Source organism: Stegostoma tigrinum, chromosome 5 (genome assembly GCF_030684315.1).
Source record: "Stegostoma tigrinum isolate sSteTig4 chromosome 5, sSteTig4.hap1, whole genome shotgun sequence".
NCBI lineage: Eukaryota > Metazoa > Chordata > Chondrichthyes > Orectolobiformes > Stegostomatidae > Stegostoma > Stegostoma tigrinum.
In genome coordinates, this window is record NC_081358.1 from 126471865 (window position 1) to 126498219 (window position 26355).

General features: G+C 43.2%; 1 protein-coding gene across 3 annotated transcripts in view; it reads left to right on the plus strand.

Moving 5' to 3' along the window:
- osbpl1a (oxysterol binding protein-like 1A) overlaps positions 1-26355 on the plus strand; it is a 203802-nt gene that overhangs the window by 124975 nt on the left and 52472 nt on the right. For all 3 annotated transcript variants that reach the window (XM_048529335.2, XM_048529336.2, XM_059646272.1), the window contains one exon: positions 7067-7226. In XM_048529335.2, the coding sequence (XP_048385292.2) occupies positions 7067-7226 (160 nt within the window). The remainder of the gene's footprint in view (positions 1-7066; positions 7227-26355) is intronic.

The following is a 26355-nucleotide window of genomic DNA, read 5'->3' on the forward strand; positions in this document are numbered from 1 at the left end:
ATGGTGTTTTGGCTTTAATTAACAGGGGGATCGAGTTTAAGAGCCGCAAGGTTATGCTGCAGCTCTACAAAACCTGGTGATACCACACTTGGAATATTGTGTCCAGTTCTGGTCGCCCTATTATAGGAAAGATGTGGAGGCTTTGGAGACGGTGGGAGGTTTACAGGATGCTGCCTGGACTGGAGGGCTTGTCTTACAAGGAGAGGTTGACTGAGCTCTGGAGAGAAGGAGGAAGAGAGGAGACCTGATCGAGGTGTACAAGGTAATGAGAGGCATGGATAGAGTCGATAGCCAGAGACTTTTCCTCAGGGCAGGATTGACTGCCACGAGGGGTCATAGTTTTAAGGTGTTAGGAGGAAGGTATAGAGGAGACGCCAGAGGGAGGTTCTTCACCCAGAGAGTTGTGAGTGCGTGGAATAGTTTACCAGTGGTAGTCGTGGAAGCGGAGTCATTAGTGACATTTAAGCGACTGCTGGACATGCACATGGACAGCAGTGAATTGAGGGGAATGTAGGTTAGGTTATTTTGTTTTTGGATTAGGATTATTGCACGGCACAACACGGTGGGCCGAAGGGCCTGTACTGTGCTGTAACTTTCTATGCTGTATGCTCTATGAACTGTCAAATTGCAACTGTTTCAATTTTGAAAACAAGATCCCTTAATTGTGTCTATCAGTGTGCGAGTGGGATCAGAGAAGGTTGGGTTTCGATCATAGCCATTACTTAGATCGCCTTGTTTATTTGTCTTCTGCTAGAGTTAGGTAATTAATAATAAATTGTTCATTTTAGTTTATTTTGTAAACTTGGTATCTAAGATCTGTTCTTCACAATGTACGGTTAGGAAGAATTGTGCAAATTCAAAGGTTTTAATTTGAATGTTTTATGAATCCAATGATAGTGAGGCTGTTTTGATTCAGCTTACTATCGCTGCCTTGCATCATATTTGGGGGCTCATCTGGCATCTTGAAACACGGACAGTGTAGGTCTGGAATTGGAATTTGGTGCGCCTTAAGATAATCTGATACCAAGTTTGGCCGTTCCCCTGAAAAACAAGTATACCATTTTGGATACTGTTTGGTGGGGGGGGGGTACTTACCAGGAGCGTGCAGTAGGGTGCAGGTCTCTGGCACAGAGTCTGTCCCTCTTGCATCGAAGTGAAGGGGAATAGGAAGAGAGTGATAGTCATTGGGGACTCAATAGTTAGAGGGACTGACAAAAGGTTTGCTGGGAACGAAAGAGACTCACGGCTGGTGTGTTGCCTCCCAGGTGCCAGGGTCCATGATGTCTCGGATCATGTCTTTGGAGTCCTGAAGGGAGAGGGTGACCAGCCCCAAGTCGTGGTCCACATAGGCACCAACGACATAGGTAGAAAGAGGGATAGGGATGTCAGACAGGATTTCAGGGAGCTAGGGTAGAAGCTGAGAGCAAGAACAAACAGAGTGGTTATCTCTGGTTTGTTACCGGTACCACGTGATAGCGACGCAAAGAACAGGGAGAGATTTCAGCTGAACACGTGGCTGCAGGGATCGTGCAGGTGGGAGGGCTTCAGGTACATGGACAATTGGGGCTCATTCTAGGGAAGGTCGGAACTCTCCAAACAGGATGGTCTCCGCAAGAACCAGCGGGATACTAATGTGCTGGGTGGGAAATTTGCTAGTACTATTCGGGTAGATTTAAACTAGCTCAGAATGGGGATGGGAAACTGAGGTGTAGTTCTAGTAAACAGGAGGATGAGTGTAGGGAGGACATGGACAGGACCTCACTGTCACAGGAATGTGTTGGCAGACAGCAAGCTGGATTGAATTGTGCCTACTTCAACGCCAGGAGTATCCGGAATAAGCGAGGTGAGCTTGCAGCATAGATAGGTACCTGGGACTTCGATGTTGTGGCCATTTCGGAGACATGGATAGAGCAGGGTCAGGAATGGATGTTGCAGGTTCCAGGGTTCAGATCTTTCATTAAGGTCAGGTAAGGTGGTAAAAGAGGGGGAGGTGTGGCTTTGTTAGTCAAGGACAGTATAACGGTGGCTGAAAGAACTTTTGATGAGGACTCGTCTACTGAGGTGGGATGGGCTGAGGTCAGAAACAGGAGAGGAGAGGCCACACTGCTGGGAGTTTTTTATAGGCCTCCACAAAGTTCCAGGGATGTGAAGGAGAGGATTGGCAAAACAATTCTGGGCAGGAGTGAAAGGAACAGGGTGGTCACTATGAGAGACTTTAACTTCCCTGACATTGACTGGAAATGCTCTAACTCTCGTACGTCTGATGGATCAGTTTTTGTCCAATGTGTGCAGGAGGGTTTCCTGACTCTATGCAAGAGGGGAGGCCACACAGGATCTGGTACTTGGTAATGAAACAGGCCAGGTATTTGATTTAGTGGTAGGTGAGCACTTTGGAGAGAGTGACCGTAATTTGGTTATGTTTACTTTAGCAATGGAAAGGGATAGGAACATGCCACAGGGCAAGAATTATAGATGGGGAAGGGCAACTATAATGCGATTAGGCAAGACTTAGGAGGCATAGAATGGGTTAGCAAAATGCAGGGGATGGGGACAATTGAAATGTGGAGCTGATTTAAGGAACAGATATTGCGTGTCCTTGATAGGTATGTCCCTGTCAGGCAGGGAGGAAGTGATAAGGTAAGGGAACGTGGTTTACGAAAGAAATTGTATCTCTTGTAAAACAGAAGGGGGAGGCTTATGTGACAATGAGATGAGATGGTTCAGATGAGGCGATGGAGAGTTACAGATTAGCTAGGAAGGATTTAAAGAGAGAGTTAAGAAGAGCAAGGAGGGGACATGAGCAGACATTGGCAGGTAGAATAAAGGAGAACCCTAAAGCTTTCTTTAGGTTTGTGAGGAATAAGAGGATGACTAGGGTAGGAATAGGGCCAGTCAAAGACAGAAGTGGGAAGTTGTATGTGCACCCTGTGGAGATTGGAAAAGTGCTAAATGATTATTCCTCATCTGTTTTCACTGAGGAACAGGAAAACATTGTAGCGGAGCCGACTGAGTTTAGGGCTACTAGAACTGAAAGGATTAAGGTTAGAAAGGAAGAGGTGTTATCAATTCTAGAAGGTGGGAAGGTAGATAAATCCCTTGGGCCGGATGGGATTTTTCCGAGGAGTCTCTGGGAAGCTAGGGAGGAGATGGTGGAGCCTTTGGCCTTGATCTTTGAGTCCTCGTTGTCTACAGGTTTAGAACCAGAGGACTGGAGGGTTGCAAATGTTGTCCCCTTGTTCAAGAAGGGCAGTAGGGATGACCCAGGTAATTATTGACCTGTGAGCCTTACGTCTGATGTAGGAAAAGTTTTGGAAAGGATTGTAAGAGGTAGGATTAGAAGAGATAGGATTTATAATCATCTAGCAAGCAACAATTTGATTGGAGATAGTCAGCATGGATTCGTCAAGAGCAGGTCGTGTCTCACAAACCTCATTGAGTTTTTTGAGAAGGTGACCAAGCATGTGGATGAGGGTTGGGCACTTGATGTGGTGTAGATGGACTTCAGTAAAGCCTTTGATAAGGTTCCACATGGTAGGCTGTTGGAGAAAATACAGAGGCATGGGTTTGAGGGAGATTTAGCAGTTTGGATTAGAAACTGGATTTCTGTAAGAAGGCAACGAGTGGTGGTTGATGGAAAATATTCAGCCTGGAGTCCAGTCACTAATGGTGTGCCTCAAGGATCTGTTTTGGGACCACTGCTGTTTGTCATTTTTGTAATTGACTTGGACACAGGCATAGGTGGATGGGTTAGGAAGTTTGCAGATGACACTAAAGTCGGTGGAGTGGTGGACAGTGTGGAAGAATGTTGCAGGGAGACTTGGTTAAGCTGCATAATTGGGCTGAAAGGTGGCAAATGGAGTTTAATACGGATAAATGTGAAGTGATTCACTTTGGGAAGAATAATAGGAAGGCAGAATACCGGGTCAATTGAAAGATTCTTGGTAGTGTGGATGTGCAGAGGGATCTTGGTGTCCATGTACATAGATCCCTGAAAGTTGCCACCCAGGTTGATAGAGCTGTTAAGAAGGCTTACGGTGTGTTAGGTTTTATTGGTAGAGGGATTGAGTTCCGGAGCCGTGACGTCAAGTTGCAACTGTACAAAACGCTAGTGTGGCTCGTTTGGAATATTGCGTGTAGTTCTGGTCACCCCATTACAGGAGGGATGTGGAAGCATTGGAAAAGGTGCAGAGGAGATTTAACAGGATGTTGCCTGGTCTGGAGCACAGGCCTTATGAAGACAGGCTGAGGGACTTGGGTCTGTTCTCATTGGAGAGAAGAAGGCTAAGAGGGGATTTAATAGAGACATACAAGATGATCAGAGGATTAGATAGGGTGGACAGTGAGAGTCTTTTTCCGAGGATGATGACTTCAGCTTGTACGAGGGGGCGTAGCTACAAATTGAGGGGTGATAGATTTAAGACAGATGTCAGAGGCAGGCTCTTTACACAGAGAGTGGTAAGGGCGTGGAACGCCCTGCCTGCCAATGTAGTTAACTCAGCCACATTAGGGGCATTTAAACAGTTCTTGGATAAGCATATGGATGATGATGGGATAGTGTAGGGGGAGGGGCTTAGATTAGTTCACAGATCGGCGCAACATCAAGGGCTGAAGGGCCTGTTCTGCGCTGTACTGTTCTATGTACTATGTTCTAAGTTTGTATATAGAATTAAGATGACATCAGAAATTGTTAAAGACTTTTTGCAAGTGTCAGCGGTTTCCCTGACACTGTGATTAAAGCTACACCAGCAGAGTTAGCCAGCAGGCTGAACTTGCAGAGTGAGCTAGGAAGGCAGTCATTACAGATTTCATATTGAAGCAGTTGAATTCAATGGAAATACCCAAGTGATGAGTAGTCCAAGTGGGACAACAGATAAATCAGTCAACTTTGAAATGCTGTTCAGGTATTTGGAAGTGAGAAAATTGGAGGTGGAATTCTGAATGGTAGAAAAAAAGGAAGAAAAGGTACTAAAATAGAAAATAATCCAAAGAGAATTTGAACAGAACTGGGGCGCTGGCAAATTGGTTTAAATAGTTTATAAAAATATGCTTTTAGCTGCCAACTTGTTCCTAACCTGAGGCGAGAGTGCTAAATCCTCACGTAACAAACACGGAAAGGAGAAGTAATTTTCAGAAGCGTCTTTATTCATTTAACATTGGAGATCCGTGGAAGTGGCTTTCACTGCAGATCTTGCTTTCACTTTTCTTGCTTTCGTGCATCTCGTCTCCTCCTCATTGTAGCTTTCTCTTGTTGCTTCTCTCCTGTATCTCTTCACTGGAGCGTTTCATGATGATTCATTTTTCGGTTTCTGTAGATGGATTCTGTGTATTTTTAGGAGAGATACGTATTGTGGAAGTAATTTCCATATTGCTTCTTGTAAACTGCAATTCCTGAAGCAAACACTGACTTCATCTGTATGTATTTGGCTGTATTTCAAGCTCTCGTTCATGTCCTCTGGTAAGCAGGCTGCATTTATAGTTTTCAGTACGTCCAAGGGGCAGTCTGATACTTAGAATCACTTTGACAACCCGTGTTATAAGACAGCCTGGTAAGATATTAGCAAGGTAGCAATGGTGCGCACGCTGAAATATAAAAAAAGCAGAAGAGTGCGGAAGTGGGGGATCAGAAATAAAAACAGACACTCAGCTGGTCGGGCTGCATTTGTGATGCAAGCAACAGAATTAATGTTTCCAGCCTAATATAACTCCTCTTTGGAACTGAAGAGGGCTGAAAAAGAGTGTGTTCACGGTGTGAGGAGAGGGAAGGAGCTGGAGCAGGTGGTAAGGTACCTAGAGCAAAAGGCAAAGTCGTAGAGGAGAAACATAGATGAAAAATAGGTGCTAATAGCAGAAACTTCTGCTGAAAGTTGAATCCAAGCAAACAAGACAGTGGGGTGTGGAGGAAGAGTTTATCAGAATGGAGGCCAGAGTTTATGATCCCTCATTGTTGAGCTGAGTGTTGAATTTTGAAGGCTGTAAAGTGGGAAATAAGGTGCTGTTTTTCTAACTAATCTAAAGCTAGTGGAGAGAAAAATAACATTTCAGTTTTGAGTGTTTTATGTAGATTGTCAGGACTGGTATTTTTAATGCTGTAGAGGCCATTTTGCAGAAAAGAGAGGTTGGACATTGAGTTTGTGATCAGAGTTATTGCATCAGTTGGCTCATACTATGCCAATAACACACCTGTTCATGATCTATTGCTTACTAATATTCAAACAGACCACAAATTGGTTTTTCCTCGACTAATTTGCAATGACAAGATTAAAGTCAATTCATGTTGCATGACTTATTTACTCATTAACAACACTAGGAAGAAAAGTCTTTCTTTTGTTTCCTAATTTTGCCTTTTTTATTCCTCACTATTTTCAGGGGAGCGGTTTAAAAACAAGCACGTTGAGTTTTTGTTTTCAATAAATTGTTTTTCAAGTACCTTCCTTATTGTCTCAATATTGTAGTCTTGACCTACCTGCAAGTAAAATCAGTGGAAGATTGCTGCAAAGCTAGCTCAGCCGAAACAGTTGGCATTGGATTCCATTGACGTCAACCATTCTCACTTAAAATTCATGAGCAAGAAGGCATTTTGTATTCTGCAGCGAACGCGAGACTTTAATGATCTGGTACTGTTAGTGAAAATCGTTATTGTGAAGTGACAATGCTGACATTTACTGTCCTTGTGATGTTTCTAAACTTAAAACATGTACAGCAAATATTTAGGCTGTATTTATGCTTGTCACACAGATTTTCACTTCCACAGAGTACAATATCAAAGATTTAAAACTAGTCTGTGCGTTTGTGTTACATGTAATGTCAAAAGAAGGGGTGGTGCGATGAAATATTTTACTCACTGTCGTTTGGTTAAGTTTGAATGAATCTTTAGCACTGTTTTGAGAATGGCCATGTGCAAGTCAGGTTCGTTGTATATTTAGACAGTTACCAGAAGGATAATGTAAACAATACTATACAGAGTCAGGTTTCAGAGCTTGGTGCAGAGTGAATGGTATCAGTTGTTAAACGATATTTCAAAGCAAGACCATACAGCTGCATTAACATGGCTTGTTTCTGAATGCAGATTCTGACTCGGTGGACTCTCTGAGTGGATTTGAAACTGTAACGAGCCTGTCAGCAGAGGACGAGCCTTTGAGTTGTAGCAATTGCGAGAGGTCAAGTATGTCTGAGCAGGAAAAGCATGCCAATAATCCACCGCAAGCCAATGGCATCGCAAAGTACAGGTGAGCCAATAAACCAGACATGAACATTGTTCATCAAATATAACTTATAACTGTACCCAGAGCTCCCAGCCAAACCATTCACGACTTGTTACAGAGTAGTTGAAATAACGGTGTTGACAAAACTGGACTTTATTTTCCGATTTGTGGGTGGTTACAGATGATTAAGCACTTGCCAAAACATTTATAGAACCTGATAAACCTGTATTGTAAATATTAAGAAAGTGCTTTCTGAAAAAGGACTGTCAAAAAAAATTGCATACCTGGATTTCGATTAAAGTTGTGAAATGTTTGTTATCAAGTATCATTACATTTTTAATATTGTCAGTGTTGCTGGCTATAACAGCATTTATCCCTGTCTCTGATTGCCTTTGAAGAGGTGGTGATACGGTGTATTATACCAGTTCAACTGTATTTATACAGAGCTAAAATAATCTTTATTTTGGCTTGTTGAGGTTATACAGGACTTTGGAAAGGTCGCTTTTGGAGTTCTGTGAACAGCTCTGGTTCCTCTGCTGCAAGAAGGACATTATTAAATTAGAGGGGATTCCGTAAAGATTTGCAAGTTTGTTGCTGGGACTGGAGGTTTTGAGTAATGATAGACTGGGACATTTTTCACCAGAGCATTGGAGGCTGAAGTTTATAGAGGTTTATGAAATCATGAAGGGATTAGGTAAGGTGAATAGCCAATGTCTTTTCCCTAGGTTGGGAGAATTCAAAATTAGAGCTCATAATTTTAAAGTGAGAGGAAAAAGATTTAAAAGGGTCTTGCCAGAGGATGTGGTGGACAGAGGTATAAGTTACAGCATTTAAAAGACTTTCGGATAGGTACATGAATATGAAAGGATTAGAGGGATACGGGCCAAACGCAGGCAAATATGCTACACTTGTCCCCACACCGCAGGAAATGCTACACTTGTCCCCACACCTCCTCCCTCACCCCCATCCCAGGCCCCAAGATGACATTCCACATTAAGCAGAGGTTCACCTGCACATCTGCCAATGTGGTATACTGCATCCACTGTACCCGGTGCGGCTTTCTCTACATTGGGGAAACCAAGCGGAGGCTTGGGGACCGCTTTGCAGAACACCTCCGCTCAGTTCGCAACAAACAACTGCACCTCCCAGTCGCAAACCATTTCCACTCCCCCTCCCATTCTCTTGATGACATGTCCATCATGGGCCTCCTGCACTGCCACAATGATGCCACCCGAAGGTTGCAGGAACAGCAACTCATATTCCGCCTGGGAACCCTGCAGCCATATGGTATCAATGTGGACTTCACCAGTTTCAAAATCTCCCCTTCCCCCACTGCATCCCTAAACCAGCCCAGTTCATCCCCTCCCCCCACTGCACCACACAACCAGCCCAGCTCTTCCCCCCCACCCACTGCATCCCAAAACCAGTCCAACCTGTCTCTGCCTCCCTAACCGGTTCTTCCTCTCACCCATCCCTTCCTCCCACCCCCAGCCGCACCCCCAGCTACCTACTAACCTCATCCCACCTCCTTGACCTGTCCGTCTTCCCTGGACTGACCTATCCCCTCCCTACCTCCCCACCTACACCCTCTCCACCTATCTTCTTTGCTCTCCATCTTCGGTCCGCCTCCCCCTCTCTCCCTATTTATTCCAGTTCCCTCCCCCCATCCCCCTCTCTGATGAAGGGTCTAGGCCCGAAACGTCAGCTTTTGTGCTCCTGAGATGCTGCTTGGCCTGCTGTGTTCATCCAGCCTCACATTTTATTATCTTATAGCAGGCAAATAGAACTAGTTTAGTGTAGGATACTTGATGTTGGCATGGACTAATTAGAGCCAAGGGTCTGTTTCTGGCTGTATGACTATGTATTTAACTTTATCCTACATCTTCAGAATCATTTGAAACCAGCTTACTTTATAAATGAGTGTTTGACATATGGCCCAAATAGGAAAGTTCAATTGTAAACATTTTGTGTCATGTTTTGACCAAACAGCAAAGGAAGAGGTGTGTAAATGTAATGGATTAATAAAGTAGAAATGAATTTTTTGTTTTTACCTTGTGGCGCATTTGTAAAACTGAATTTGATCGTAAGATCTAAATTTAATGAACTGTAATAGATACTCAGATCTCTGGTATCAACAATAGTGTCCATTCTCTTAGTGCTTGAATTACCTCTTAATTGTTTGGTATTGTTATTTTTGATAGTGTATTGAAGTTTAACTTCAAAGATTAGAAATGTAATTTATTGCACTTGGACTATGTTGGACAAAAGCTAGACAGTAAGCCATTATATTGAGTTTTTCTTGTTTCCTTGCTCTAGAATATTTTGGATAAGGGATATAGTCTTACTGGCAGAGTTTAATTTCAGAATGGCAATCGAACGGATCCAAGTTATTTTCTTTATTTGCAAAATTGTTAGTTGTATTAATTAAGGAAGTATACTAATTGTAATCTATACAAACAGAACAGACTGTACCGGCATTCTGTTCAACAGAGGAAAATCATTGATGAGGTTAGAATGTGGACAGTTTACTTATTAATGAATTTGTATGTTGAACAATGTGTAAATTGTCAGTACAAGAATATATGGGATGTATCCATGTCTTGCCCGTCATTTCAAAATAATGTGTTGCTGGGTTACAAATAATGTGAGGGCAGGTGTGTTTAAACTCTTTGCTTTTTTGCCACCCACAATATACCCTACTCCATGTAAAGATGAAACCATTGCAAAGTTGTGAATTTTTGCAACACTACTACTGCCTGTTGAGTAAATTTGTCGAATTAAGTACATGTATTTCAAGCTGAGTGGAAACTTACTTCATGTAGTCCTTACACTTACTGCGTATCAGGATCTTGTGTCAGCGGCATTTAACTCCAACTTCAAAAACTAAGAGAGAGTGGAATAACATCATGGTGCCGAATCAAATTCGCATCCTGTTTTTCTAACTCACCCCGGTCTCAAATGTCCCCGTTTCGGAAATGATCCTCATTAAGGCACCTGTCGCTGTGCCTTCAGCTACCTGGGCCCTATCATCTGGAATTCCCTCCCTAAATTTCTCTCCATCTCCGCTTCTCTCTCTGCTGTTCACCAGCTTTTAGTCGTTTGTTCTAATATTTGGCATAGTATCAGATTTTGTTTAATAACGCTACTGCAAAGTGGCTTTTGAGGTGCTGTAGAATTGCAAGTTGCCACTATGCAGCAGGCTGAATTTTCCAAGAATTTTTAACGAGAGAAAAATGCCAAGTATTAGCAGAATTATCCTACAAGGTAATGAGGTAATGTTAGCAAGAAAAATATCAGTCATTGCTGAGAATGAAGGAGTTAAAATTATTTCGATACCTGTGAGGTGGTGCATTTTGGTAAGGCAAACTAGAGCAGGCTTTATACAATTAATGATAGGACCCTGGGGAGTGTTGCCAAACAAAGAGACCTTGGAGAGCAGGTGCATAGTTCCTTGAAAGTGGAGTCTCTGGTAGACAGGGTGGTGACAAATGTGTTCGGCATGCTTGCTTTCATTGTTCAGAACATTTAAGTATAGGAGTTGGGATGTCATGTTGTGACTGCTTGGGAGTAACCTTAAAAAGGTTTATAAAATCATGAGGGGCATAGATAAGATGAATAGCTAAGGTCTTTTACCTAGAGTATGGGAGTCCAAAACTAGAGGGCATAGGTTTAAGGCGGTGGGAAAGATTTTAAAAAGGACCAGAGGGGCAACTTTTTCAGGTAGAGAGTGGTGCATGTATAGAATGAGTTGCCAGAGGAAGTGGTAGAGGTCTGTACAATCGCCCATTCAGATTCCTTTTAAGTGTCCTATGTGAAAAGGAAGGATTTGGAGGGATATGGGCCAAATGTTTGCAAATGAAACTAGGTCAGATTGGGATGTCTGGTTGGCACGGATGAATTTGGATCGAAGGGCATGTTTCTGTACTGTATGACTCTATTAATGTTTCAACATTGAAATGCACCAAATCTGATCACCTTTTAAAGGTGAGGCACAAGTGGTTAACAGCAATCTGAGAAAAATATTTTTCAGCCAGAAGGTGGTAGGTCTATGGAAAGTGCTGTCTGAAGTCTTGCAACATTTTAGTATTTGGATGTGTACTTAAAATGCCCAGGCATTGTCGGCTGACTACAGGTAAATGGGATTAGTGTAGTTTGGTGTTTGTTGGTTGATGTAGACTTGGTGGGCCGAAAGGCCTGTTTCTATGCCATATGACTCTATGACCACAAGATGGACCCATGACAGAACAGGACAGGAGTTGATTGTGTGATACAACCAAAGGTGATATTGGATTTAAGTAAAGATGTAAGAGTTAATATAGAGAGTGCTAAAGAGTACGAGAGCAGATTGTGTGAAGACTGGTTATGAGATGGAGGAGATGGTAAAGGACAGCGGGAATGAAAATGTAAGGTGAGGCAGAATTAGAAGAGAGTAGCCATGGGCTGGGTCAGGAGACTGGCAGAGATAAAGTGCAGGAAGGTCACAGAAGAATTTGTAAAAGAGATGAAAATTATGTTGCTTTTAAAATCCTTTCATTGGATTTGGGTGTCACCAGGAAGGCCAGTATTTGTGGCCCAACTGTTGTAGCTCTTGAACTGAGCGCTTTTTTTTTTGGCTGCTTCAGAGGACAGATAACAATCAATTACGTTGCTGTGGATGCAGTCATAAGTAGCTCAGACTCTGGAAGGATTGGCAGGCTTTCTTCCCTGACGGGCATGAGTGAACCAGATGTGCTCCTGTGAAACATTACTGATAGTTGCTTTTCAAGTGCAGATTTATTCATTGAATTTTAAATAAAATTCAGTTAAGTTTGGAGCGACGTTACCGTGACACCCACAATCTCTGGTAGCCAAAGAAGTTAGCAATGATAGTCATGGGTCCTACTGGACCATGGGGTTGCTGCATCATTAGAGATAGGTGACTGGTGGTGTTTTAATCTGCGGATCAGCACACCTCGAGCGAGGGGAGGAGGTTGGAAAGGAGAGCCCTTCATGGTAACCTCAATGAATTGAACCCACTCTGGTTTTGTTCTGCATTGCAAACTGACCATCCATCTAACCGGTCCCCACTTATCTTTAGTCATGGGTTGTGACTGATTCTTCACAGGCATTTGAGCAGTACCATGCAAAACCAAAATTAAATAGTCAAGTTATGAAGTCTGTCTTGAACCTCAGCTATTCATTCTAGACATTAAAGATATAAGGGGATATGGGAATAGTGTGGGAAAATTGAATTGAGGTAGAAGATTAGCAATAATTTTATTGAATGGCAAATCTTTCTACAGCAATGTGTCCTTGTAATACTGAATTTTAATCTGCAAGGAAGGATTTAGGACGTGACACCAGCTGGATGAGAAAGCGATGCCACTTTGAGTGTGATATTGATATAGCCTACTCAAGAAAAGGTGATGCAAAACAGTTCTGACTGTTCTGAAGAATTTTCTGAAGGAGGCTCCCGACCCAAAACATCAGCTTTTTTGCTCCTCTGATGCTGCCTGGCCTGCCTACACCTTGTTATCTCTGACTCCAGCATTGGCAATTCTCACCATCTCTCAGCTTTGACTGTTCTGTCTGGTTTTCATTGTATGTGTCAAAAGAAAATTCGCTGCCACTTTTTTACATTCCAGTTGTAACTATTTCGAAGTGTAATTCAGTGGCTGTAAGGTATTTTGAGATGACCTCAGATTGTGGCAGGCTCAGTACAAGTACAAGTCTTTCCTTCTCAGTGCGTTAAAATGTTTGCCTAGATTGACCTGACAAATGTCAGTGCTGGGTAAGGAGTGCTTAAAACCCATTAAGCCTTCAGGAGAAGTAGCTTTCATCTGCACAAAATAATATTTTTAATCCGTGGTTAATGTGAGAATTTGGAAGAAGCCAAAATTATTGTTACAGATGTCCCTCATACAATACTGCACATCGGATTAGCTGAATTTGTTTTTCTGCTTTATGAAGAATATCAAAGTGCCAGGAGCACTTGGCAGTTTAGTCTGCAACTGAGAACTTTAAGAATATTAGATATTTTTTCTGGTGCAAATTATCCAAAGTCCTTTGCAGAAGCAAAGCCTGCATAGTTTCATGGTCAATGTCACCATGATCCCTGTGAGGTGGAAGGTGGAAAGTGGGAAGCACATCCGCATAAGCCCAGACACCACTGGCAGTTCTCACATCATGGATGATTCTTCCTTCTGGATGGCTGTGTTTGACTGAAATGTAAAAGTTGGCTCTTGGGTTTACTGATTGCATAGGAGTCATGACAGTCTTTCAGGCTCCCCCACAGTGAGGCCAGTGAAGGTGGCTCCAAATTATTGATTTAAGTAGCTCTCCCTTGTGTCTCACCGCTCTGTGGTTGCTTTTGTTCACACCATTTTTTGTTGATGGATCACATTCTTTTCATGATTTGGCAATGATTTCCCATTTTTTTGATATTGATAGACCTTTGTGAAACAAAGACAGAAATTGTTGGCGAAACTCAGCAAATCTCGCAGAATTTTTGGCAAGAAAGCAGAGTTAACTTTACGCCCGGTAACTCTTCATCAGCACCATTAGAAGCTAGGAAAACATGGTATTTATGCTGAAGGTGAGGTGGGGGAGGAGGGAGGGTGTGCAGAGAGATGAACAAATAGGTGGAGGTAAAGCCTTAAGAGACAGATTTGAAAGATAGGTAAACAAGGAGGTATGCATAGTAGGCCAGAACAGAAGAAAAGCTGAATAAGTAATGATAAGAATTAAGAATAGGAAAGAATGGGTGAGCCAAACTGAAAGTAATCCATATAATGTTACAATAGGCTGAGGAGTAGGTAAGAATGGGTGACTTGTGTTAAAAGCAACAAGCCATAACAGGGCCTGGTGTGGGATGGGTAAAAACGTGGAAGGATGGAATTGGGCTCTGAAGGTATTGAACTCGAACTCTATGTTGAGTCCAATAGGCTTCAAGGTCTCCAAGTAGAATATGAGATGTTGTTCTGCGGGCTTGTGCTGAGGCTACTGGAACACTGCAGCAGAACTATGACAGAAATGTTGGTGTGGGAACACCAGTGGTGTGTTGAAGTGACAGGTAACTGGAAGGACGGGCTCATTTTAGACCTTCGTTGAAGTTTTGACACATTCTTGGGCATGTTTCCTTTGGCCCCTGTGTGATGGGCTCCCTGATGTAGCTAAACAGGAACTGATGGCTCAGCTTTGAGTTGGATATTCTGATGACATGTCCTCTCCATCGCTGCTGACGTGGAATTATTATGCTTTCTGTGGTTGACATCTACGGCAGTCGTGCTTGCTTTTTTTGTCCTCCCATTCGATTCGCAAGTTCTTACCCAGGCAGTGTTGATGTTATTCTAGGGACATGACATGGTGTCTGTAGGTGGTATAAGTGTCAGTATTGTAGAGGAGCATGTGGAGACCCACAGCTTTAGTAGACGTTGAGTTTAACAACAGGTCTGTTATTTGTGGTTCAGAATAGAATTTCCTATAGGCTGAGGTGGCACATGGTGATGTTGGTGTCTTCATCAGTGTCAGATTTTTTTTTGAGATAGGTAACTTCTAATGTTTGGGAAATGAGGGCTACTTTCCAACACTTAACGAGTCTCGGTTGAAGATTTTGGATTTAATACATTTAGAGTGGGTTGTCACAAAGAAGAAACTTTTTTAAAAGAAACAAACGGTCAAGGCTCAAAGAAGATCAAGAACAGTAGACCATAAGACATAGGAGTGGAAGTAAGGCCGTTCGGCCCATCGAGTCCACTCCACCATTTAATCATGGCTGATGGGCATTTCAACTGCACTTCCCTGCACTCTCCCCATAGCCCTTAACTCCTCACAAGGTCAAGAATTTATCAGTCTCTGCCATGAAGACATTTAACGTCCCGGCCTCCACTGCGCTCTGTGGCAATGAATTCCACAGGCTCACCACTCTCTGGCTGAAGAAATGTCTCCACATTTCTGTTCTAAATTGACCCCCTCTAATTCTAAGGCTGTGCCCACGGGTCCTAGTATTCCCCCCTACCGGAAACAACTTTCCAGCGTCCACCCTTTCTAAACCATACATTATCTTGTAAGTTTCTATTGGATCTCCCCTCAACCTTCTAAACTCTAATGAATACAACCCCAGGATCTTCTAGAGAAAGGCAAAAAAGAAATGCAAAGAAAGCGATTGCCGGAGAAAGATAGCCGGCTGTGGAAGAAATATGTGGAAGTCTGAATACAAAATAGCAGCGTGAGATAGATTAGTAGAAAAAATACACATGCAGTCAAGTAACTTTGAAAAAGGATGAAGTCAAAGAGACATGAAGCAAATATGTTAACTAGCTGATGAATGAAGAACATCCAAGAAGCAATTATCCTAAAAATCCAGCACTGATAAAGAGGTACATCACAAAATCCACGTGTTTATTCAGCCAATGGTAAATTGCATACTTGGATTTGACAATGAAGGTAACAGAAAGACACAAGAGGTGGCTGTAAAGAAATGACAACAGATATCAAGCTGGAGAAAATCAGAGCAGCACAGAACATAATAAAGTGCAGTGAAGCAGTAAGAATGGATTAGATGCCAGTGGAAGTATGCACGTTTCTAGGTGAACCTTTATGTAAAGTCCTGTACAAGCTACTCACTTATAGAATCCCTACAGTGTGGAAACAGGCCCTTTGAACCAACAAGTCCACACCGACCCTCTGAGCATCCCACCCAGACCCATCCCCCAACAACTCCCCTAACCTGCACATCCCTGAACACCACAGGCAATTTCCCACGGCCAATCCACCTAACCTGCACAACTTTGGACTGTGGGAGGAAACCCACGCAGACACAGGGAGAATGTGCAAACTCTGCACAGACAGTCACCCGAGGGTGGAATCGAACCCGGGTCCCTGGTGCTGTGAGGCTGCAGTGCTAACCACTGAGTCACCGTGTCGCCCCATTTTGTTATGTGGGTGAGAAAATTCTAAGGCTATGGAGGCAAAACATTTTAGAGCCAGTATTGGAATTAAAATAAAGATGATCCAATGCAAAAACTACTCAAGTTAACTTTCAACCACACATCTTCAAAGTATAGGATTGAGCCGTGGTCTATAAACTGGGGAGAAAGTGAAAATTCATGAGCATCAGTTCGAGTCGTACATTAAAGAAACACCATCAGTGTCGTTTCTTTGAGACAAATGATGGAGCTGTATCAGGAAGGTCAATATGACGATAGTGCTCATCAAATGTAGAGAAGGCTGTGGATGCAAGTTTTCTGAGAAAATTGTTATATTCTATTTCTGTTAGAAAATATAAGAAAAATTGTGTTCAGGATCCACCTTGCCCTTTTACAAGATGTGATATTTCAAAAATTAGACAAATTAAAACATGAAGAATCTTCAACTCTGAATAATAGACTTTAGTGTCTACATAAGAACGTCAGAACCGGGGCAGCGGTAGGCAATTCAACCCCTCGAGCCTGCTCTGCCATTTAATAACATCAGGCTGATCTCGTCTTGGTCTTACTCCACTTTACTGCCCACTTTCTGTTTGTAGCATTATTGTGGTTAGCTTTACCGACAGAATTTTTATTTTCATTCACAGGATGTAGGCTTTGTTGGTTAGGGTGGCATTGACCGACCATCCCAGGCTACCCTGGAGAAGGTGATGGTGAGCTGCCTTCTTGAACTTCTGCAATCCTTGAGGTGTAGGGGTATCCACAGTGCTGTGAGAGGCAGGAATTCCAAGATTTTGACCCAACAATAATGAAAGAAGAATGATGAGATCATTCTAAGTCAAGATGGTGGGATACTCTCAGGTGGTGATGTTTCCATCCCTCTCTTGCCCTTGTGCTTCTTGATGGTAGAGTTTGCAGGTTTGGAAGGTGCTTTTGGTGGATCCTTGGTGAGCTACTGCAGTGCATCTTAGAGATGGTAACCACTGCTGCCGCAGTGCTTTAATCGTGAAAGAAATGGATACTGAACACAGTGGATGGGAGCTTTGTCGTGGACAGATTCAAGAATAAGCGGTTGGGACATAAGTGGGGTAAATCAGGTTAAATTCTGTCTCTTAAAGGTACCTTAGAAACAAAGAAAATTACAGCACAGGAACAGGTCCTTCGGCCCTCCGAGCCTGTGCTGATCCACATCTATCTAAACCTGTCGCCTATTTTCCAAGGATCTGTACCCCACTGCTCCCTGCCCATTCATATATCTGTCCAGATACGTCTTAAATGACGCTATCATGCCCACCTCTACCACCTCCGCTGGCAATGCGTTCCAGGCACCCACCACCCTCTGCGTAAAGACCTTTCCACGCATATCTCCCTTAAGCGTTTCCCCTCTCACCTTGAAATCGTGACCCCTAGTAATAGAGTTCCCCACTCTGGGGGATAAAGCTTCCAGCTATCCACCCTGTCTATACCTCTCATGATTTTGTAGACCTCAATCAGGACCCCCTCAACCTCCAGCTTTCTAATGTAAATAATCCTAATCTACTGAAGCTCTCTTCATAGCTAGCACCCTCCATACCAGGCAACATCCTGGCGAACCTCCTCTGCACCCTGTCCAAAGCATCCACATCCTTTTGGTAATGTGGTGACCAAAAATGTACTCAGTACTCCAAGTGTGGTCAAACCAAAGTCCTGTACAACTGTAACATGACCTGCCAACTCTTGTACTCAGTGCTCCATCCGATGAAGGAAAGCATGCCATATGCCTTCTTGACCACCCTATTGACCGGCGTTGTCACCTTCAGGGAACAATGGACCTGAACACCCAGATCTCTCTGTGCATCAATTTTCCCCAGGGCTTTTCCATTTACCGTATAGTTTGGTCATGAATTGGAGCTTCCAAAATACATCACCTTGCATTTGCCCAGATTAAACGCCATCTTCCATTTCTCCGCACAAATCTCTGATCTATCCATATTCTGCTGCATTCTCCGACAGTCCCCTTCACTATCTGCTACTCCAGCAATTTTAGAGTCATCTGCAAACTTGCGAATCAGACCATCGATGCCTTCCTCCAGATCATTTACATATATCACAAACAACAGTGGCCCCAACTCCAATCCCTGTGGAACACCACTGGTCCCAGTTCTCCATTTTGAGAAACTCCCTTCCCCTACAACTCTGTCTCCTGTTGCCCAGCCAGCTCTCTATTGATCTCGCTAGTACCCCCTGGACTCCATGCGACTTCACTTTCTCCATCAGCCTGCCATGGGGAACCTTATCAAACGCCTTTCTGAAGTCCATGTACATGACATCCACAGCCCTTCCCTCACCTATCAACTTTGTAACTTCCTCAAAGAATTCTTCATCAAGTTGATAAGACATGACCTTCCCTGCACAAAACCATGCTGCCTATCACTAATAAGCCCATTTTCTTCCAAATGTAAATAGATCCTATCCCTCCGTATCTTCTCCAGCAGCTTCCCTACCACTAACGTCAGGCTCACAGCTCTATAACTACCTGGATTATCCTTGCTACCCTTCTTAAACAAGGGGACAACATTAGCAATTCTCCAGCCCTCCGGGACCTCGCTCGTGCTCAAGGATGCTGCAAAGATATCTGTTAAGGCCGCAGCTATTTCCACTCTCGCTTCCCTCAATAACCTGGGATAGATCCCATCCTGACCTGAGGACTTCTTCCCCCTCCCCCTTATGCTGACTTGACCTCGAGTAATCAAACATCTATCCCTAACCTCAACATCCATCATGTCCCTCTCCTCAGTGAATACCAACGCAAAGTACTCCTTATGAATCTCACTCTTTTTTTCTGACTCTTTGCATAATTTCCCTCCTTTGTCCTTGAGTGGGCCAACCCTTTCTCTAGTTATCCTCTTGCTCCTTATGTACGAATAAAAGACTTTGGGATTTTCCTTAACCATGTTTGCTAAAGATATTTCATGACCCCTTTTAGCCCTCTTAATTCCTCGTTACAGATTGGTCCTACTTTCCCGATATTCTTTCAAAGCTTCATCTGTTTTCAGCCACCTAGACTTTATGTATGCTTCCTTTCTTCCTCTTTGCTAGTCTCACAATTTCACCCGTCATCCATGGTTCCCTGATCTTGCCCTTTCTATCCCTCATTTTCACAGGGACATGTCTGTCCTGCACTCTAATCAACCTCTCCTTAAAAGCCTTCCACATATCAAATGTGGAGTTACCCTCAAGCAGCTGCTCCCAGTCCACATTCCCCAGCTCCTGCCCAATTTTGCTATAGTTCGCCTTACCCCAATTCAACATTCTTCCTTTAGGACCACTCTCGTCTTTGCCTATCAGTATTCTAAAACTTACAGAATTGTGCTCACTATTCCCAAAGTAATCCCCTCCTGAAACTTCAACCACCTGGCCGGGCTCATTCCCCAACACCAGGTCCAGTATGGCCTCTTCCCGAGGTGGACTATTTACATACTGCTTGAGAAAACCCTCCTGGATGCTCCTTACAAATTCTGCTCCATCTAAACCCCTAACACTTGGTGAATCCCAGTCAATGTTTGGAATATTAAAATCTCCATCACCACTCTGTTTCTCCTACACCTTTCCATAATCTGTTCACACATTTGTACCTCTATTTCACGCTCGCTGTTGGGAGGCCTGTAGTACAGTCCCAACATTGTTACCGCACCCTTCCTATTTCTGAGCTCTGCCCATATTGCCTCACTGCTCGAGTCCTCCATAGTGCCTTCCTTCACTACGGCTGCGATATCTTCTTTGACCAGTACAGCAACTCCTCCACCCCTTTTACCTCCCTCTGTTCCCCACCTGAAGCATCTATATCCTGGGATATTTAGTTGCCAATCATGCCGTTCCCTCAACCAAGTCTCAGTAATAGCAATAACGTCATACTCCCAGGTACTAATCCAAACCCTAAGTTCATCTGCCTTACCTACTACACTTCTCACATTAAAACAAACGCATCTCAGACCACCTGTCCCTCTGCTTTCATCATCAGCTCTCTGCCTCCTCTTCTCCTCAGTCACACTGACTTCATTATCTGGTTCCTTACAGGCTTTAGTTACTACCTCCTTACTGCCCACTAATCACCTCATTTGGTTCCCATCCACCTGCCACATTAATTTCAACCCTCCCCAACAGCGTTAGCAAAAGCACCCCCCAGGACATTGGTTCCAGTCCTGCCCAGGTGTAGACCGTTCAATTTTGTAATAGTCCCAACTCCCCCAGAACTGGTCCCAAGTCCCAAAAATCTGAGCCCCTCCCTCCTGCACCGTCTCCCAAGTCACTAATTTGTCCTGCATGTTCTTTCGTTTCTACTCTGACTAGCACATGGCACTGGTAGCAATCCTGAGATTACTACCTCTGAGGTCCTACTTTTTAACTTGGCTCCTAACTCCTTAAATTCTGCTTGTAGGATCTCATCCCATTTTTTACAGAAGTCATTGGTGCCTATATGCACCACGACAGCTGGCTGTTCACCCTCCCCCTTCAGAATGCCCTGCAGTTGTTCTGAGACATCCCTGACCCATGCACCTGGGAGGCAACATACCATTCGGGAGTCTCGCTTTAGACCACAGAACCACCTATCTACGCCCCTTACAATTGAATTACAATATCGTGCTTCCACTCTTTTTCCCCACTCTTGTGTACTGCAGAGCCAGCCACAGTGACATGAACCTGGCTACTACTGCCTTCCCCTGGTCAGCCATCTCCCCCAACAGTATCCAAAACAGTACCCTGTTTTGGATGGAGATGACCGCAGGGGACACCTGCACTGCCTTCCTGCTTTTTTTCTGCCTTTTGGTCACCCATTCCCTTTCTCCCTCAGTAATCCTAGTCTGGGGTGTGACCAATTCGCTAAACGTGCTATCCACGACTCCCTCAGCGTCGTGTTTGCTACAAAGTGAGTCCATCCGTAGCTCCAGAGCTGTCATGCGGTCTAACAAGAGCTGCAGCTGGACACACTTCCTGCACGTGTAGGAGTCGGGGACATCAGCCGTGTCCCTGAGCTCTCACTTTGAGCAAGAGGAGCACAACACGGGTCTTGGATCTCCTGCCATTTTCACTCTCAAGCTTAACTTAGTCCTACTATAATATCAAATACTAGATAAATGAAATGAAAAAGATGATACCAAATCACTCTACTTACCAGCACACGATAAAAGAAAAAGTAAAACCTTCCCTTATCAACACATCAGAGTCGTCTTTTTGGTTAGAGGAGGAGGGCGGGTGGGAGACCTACATGTCTAGTGTCTCAGGTGTAGCCACTGTCCAAACATATTCATTCACTCACCTTCCCAGAGCGCAATTTGACCGCTCCCAGTCAGCTCCGTTGCCGGAATGAAGACCTTACTTCCCAGCAGCCCCCTGGTCCTCACTGTCCGCTGTCCAGCGCCCCTGCTGCTACTGCAAAAAATGGAGGGGTGAAAAAACTGCAGGGGTAACATGAGCATTTGGGATAGGAGGTAATGGTAGGAATGTCACTAGGTTAGTAATCCAGAGGCCCATGTTCAGTTAAGAGTCACCATAGGGAAGGGCAAGAGTGGCCTTCCCCAAAGGATATTAGACGTTCGAGAACCATTTGGGGTTTCCCTGACAATTGATCATGGTTTCATGACCGTCATGAGACTCTTAATCCCAGATTGTTTTTGAATTCAAGCTCCACCATCTGCCATTGGTGATCTTCAAAGTCAGGTGTCCAGAACATTACCTTGGTCTCAGGGTTGGTTGTCTAGCAATAATGCCAATAGACCATCATCTCCCGTAGGAATATGCCTGGGATATGCCATAAAGTTATCGTTGATTGTTGTAAAAATCCCTCTAGTTCAATAGTGACCTCTAGGGATGGAAGTTTGCTGTCTTTACCAACTCTGGTGGACTTGTGACTCCACACCCACAGCATTGTGATTGACACTTAACTGCACTCTAAAATGGAAAACAACTTACTCAGTTCAAATGCTGGCCCTCTCAGAAACAGGCTCATCATGTGAAAGAATAAAAGAAGTAAAAGAAAGCAGGATTATACTGGGTGAGTTAAAACAGCATGGTGTCTATTAAAGTTTATATTTGAAGGCTGGCATAGTTGACTGAAGGACAGAAAGGCTGCTAGAATTCTGCCAATAGTAACCACCATGGCAGGGAATTTAATAAGAGAAATTGGAAGGAGAGGCAGTGAGATACGCATGTATATTTAGAGCAATTAGAACATAATCTACAACTTTTAGAACCATCACGTTTGCTTCAAAGCAAATACCAAACGATTAAGCATTGGAACTTGATGGATCAGTCACATTCAATTAAAAACTAAAACCAGCAAGCAGAGATAATGGGAACTGCAGATGCTGGAGAATCCGAGATAACACAGTGTGAAGCTGGATGGACACAGCAGGCCAAGCAGCATCTTAGGAGTCAAGTCAGGCAACACTTGCACAGTGAGAAATAATGAATGTTTCCAGTGAATGATCTTTTATCAGAAATTTAGCATTTCTAGTATCAGTTTGAAAGTATTTTGGATCTGTCTTTATGGTTTGGAGTGAGGTTCTTATGTAACTTCAGCCTTCATATTACCTTGGAATAAGTTGTGATCTCCAGGTGACACATCACCGCAGTCCAAATCGGTGATGTACAGCACTGCCTAGTTTTGGAGATCTAGTTGTTTCAACATTCTTGCTTTGGATCTGAGAATGAAAAGTTTGCAGTGAAAAGTTTTGGTGAATATGACATTGTAATTAGTGATTGAGCTCCTGGGGATTTGCTCAATCCCAGAGTGGGCTCTTTTAAACCCCAGTCACTCTTTGTGTTTCGTCCCTGCACCTTCTGAACCTTTTATTGTAAGGCTGCCAAGTGTATGGCTCGAGTGAAAAGGAGGTTTTAAATTATCAGCATTTACGTTGCAAGGTTCATTTTACATTTTTAGATCAGTGAAATTGCTTTAAAGTGAAATGGTCTAAATTACAGGGAACTTATAGCTTTGCTCTGTAGATCTTGGACATGGAGACAATTTGGCACAGTGTCAAGGAAAAACTGGAAATGCTACCTCTCTGGTATATCTGTAATTTGAAACTGACTGATGTTGAATAACAATCTGAAAATGAACTTGAGACTCATGTCTGTTGTCAATACTATATAAATAATATAGAGGATGGAGTGACAATTCTTGTTCATCTGCTTTCCCAAGGATATTTGTCCTTGCTGATCTATATTGTGTTATGATCCAAGCTGATGGTAGTACTGGATAAGTTTGACCCCAGAATGAAACCTGGCTTGATAAATCATATGGCTGATTTGATTTTGAATTGGCTAATGTGGTAGTTAGTTGCTGAGATGTGGTAGTTATTCGCACAAGGCTGCATATATTATTCAACAACAAAACCATATTACAAGGAAGAAAATAACACAGCCAGGTGCAGTGGATGTGGAAGACAATTTAAAAACATCAGAAAGCAAAATGCTATCCATTACAAAGACTCAAATCCAAAGATACAATGCTACTTTTTCAATTCTTTTAAGTTCCTCTTGAACCAACTCTTTCCAATTTTCTTACTGTGGCCCATGGAGGCAATTTTATGAATCTTTTGTAATTCTGAGGGCCTAAATATTCTCAGGGTGGTGATGACCTAGTGGTAGTAACACTGCACTGTTAATCCAGAGATCCAGGCAATGTTCTGGAGACCCAGGTTCAAATTTGAATGTGATAAAAATCTGGAATTAAGAGTGTAATGATGATCCGGACAATCGGCAATGGATTCATGAAAAACCCATCTGGATCACTAATCAGGGAAGGAGAATGCCATCCTTGCCTGGTATGGCCTACATGTGACTCCTGGTCCACAGCAATGTGGTTGACTCTTCACGGCTGCCTAGGCAATTAGAGATGAGCAATAAATGCTGGTTTAGCTGGCAATACCCTCCTCATGTAAATAAATTTTAAAAAACACTCGAAGATTTACACAAACTCTCCTGCTTTTAAATTACAGACTAGAAACCAGCTTCATTTAATTGGCTGGTTCCCCTGCTCTGAAGTGGGAAAAACTTGGTTCCTGTACTCAGAGAAAGTATTCTGTCTTCTGGACTGAACTCTGGATTCTTTTGAACTGAAGTTGAAACAAAATTACTTTCCTAATGCTTATGCTCCCCGTCATTAAACTCAACAATATAAACATCTTGGGAGCGCAAGAGCTGACGTTTCGATCCTAGGCCCTTCTGAAGGGTCTCGGCCCAAAACGTCAGTTCTTGTGCTCCGAAGATGCTACTGGGCCTGCTGTGTTCATCCAGCTCCACACTTTGTTATCTCGGATTCTCCAGCATCTGCAGTTCCCATTATCTCCAATATAAACATTTTATCTGTTAACACCATTGGGATTTGCTAGGTACTTGAATGCAGTCATATGCTTTCTTGGTGTTTACCTGTATTTACTTCACTGTTCCAAACTGACTTTCTGATCTTGTAAAGAATTCACAGAATTAACCCATATCTATCTGCTTCCATTTTACAGTCCAAATCCCTGAAGTACAATATTTAACAAAGATATTGTGCCTGGATCATCACCTACTGCCAATCTCCTAATTTTCCCTGTATCCCTACACCCTATACCTTCCTGAATAGTCATCCTGAGCCCTCTTGAATGCTTCCATTTAACTGCCTTCACCACATTTCCAGGTAGTGAATTCCATATCTGATTTTTTTAATAATTTGGAATTTTGTCATGGAATTTTCAGTACAGAAGGAGGCTATGTGACCTATCATTATTTGCACCAGTTTCTAAAAGAGTTAATCCCATTTTCCAGCCCTATCTCTTTAGTGCCCTAAATTAATCATTTTAAAATATATATCCAGCTCTTTTGAAATCTCTTATTGAATCTACCTCTGCCACTCTCGCAGGCTGCTCATTCCAAATCCTGATAATCTGAGTAAAGAAGTTTGTCCTCATTTCAATCCTAGCTCTGTCGCTGACTGTTTTGAAATTGTGACCCCCAGTTACTGACATACCAACTAGTCAAAACACATCCCTCCTTTAATTCTAAAAGGACCTTCTCACTTTTTTCACTGTCCATCCCACTTGTGATTTTGAAAACCGGTGTTAAATTTCTTGTCAGCACTTTCTCTACAACTCCACAGTCTCAACTTCTTCATTCTATCTTCAAAACTGAAGTTTCTCATTCCTGGAGCCATTTTTTGCAAATTCTGAATACAAGTGCATCACTTTTATTAGAATTGAACACCTTCCTTTCTGACCTGAGGAAGGGATTTCAGGGAAATCCCCCACGTGTCCCATCTTTACCCTGGTTATTTGCCTTCCTTACACCCTCACATTCTCTTGACCTTAACAGTATGGCAGAGAAAAGGTTTAGTTTAATGGATTTATAATTTATAATTTTCTACCATCTATGCTGTCTATCTGGCTGTTGCTACCTTTGGTCCTCAGCATGGGCTCTGATTACAAAATATAGTGATTGTAGAAAGTTTTTCGAGAAAGAATAATTTCTCCAAGAACTTCAAGTAGTATTCATTCCTCATGCCTATAAAGACCTGGCAAAATTACTTAGCTTTAACCCCTTGAATTTAATATAGGTTTGCCCATATTTCTCCTCAAATTTCTAAAGTTTCACCTCTGTTTCAGGAGCTAAATTTTAGCTTTTTTTTATAGCCTCACAATCCACAGAAATCTGCTCTGACAGTTATGCACAAATTTTATGGGCTTTGTAAGCTTGCTCTGCGTGGGTAGTGTCGAGCTTTATTCCAACCACTTCATTTGATCCAGTACCCCTCTCATCTTTATTGGTTTATTTCCTGGATTAGAAGATTAAGGACATCTCCAGCTGTTTCTTTTTAAAGTATTCGGACCCTCCAGTGATCTAATTCTCTTCTGTCTATAGTTGAGGAAGAATTTTCTTGCCTGCCCTGAGTCATCTCTTCCTCCTAGATAATAAAATGTGAGGCTGGATGAACACAGCAGGCCAAGCAGCATCTCAGGAGCACAAAAGCTGACGTTTCGGGCCTAGACCCTTCATCAGAGAGGGGGATGGGGGGAGGGAACTGGAATAAATAGGGAGAGAGGGGGAGGCGGACCGAAGATGGAGAGTAAAGAAGATAGGTGGAGAGGGTGTAGGTGGGGAGGTAGGGAGGGGATAGGTCAGTCCAGGGAAGACGGACAGGTCAAGGAGGTGGGATGAGGTTGGTAGGTAGCTGGGGGTGCGGCTTGGGGTGGGAGGAAGGGATGGGTGAGAGGAAGAACCGGTTAGGG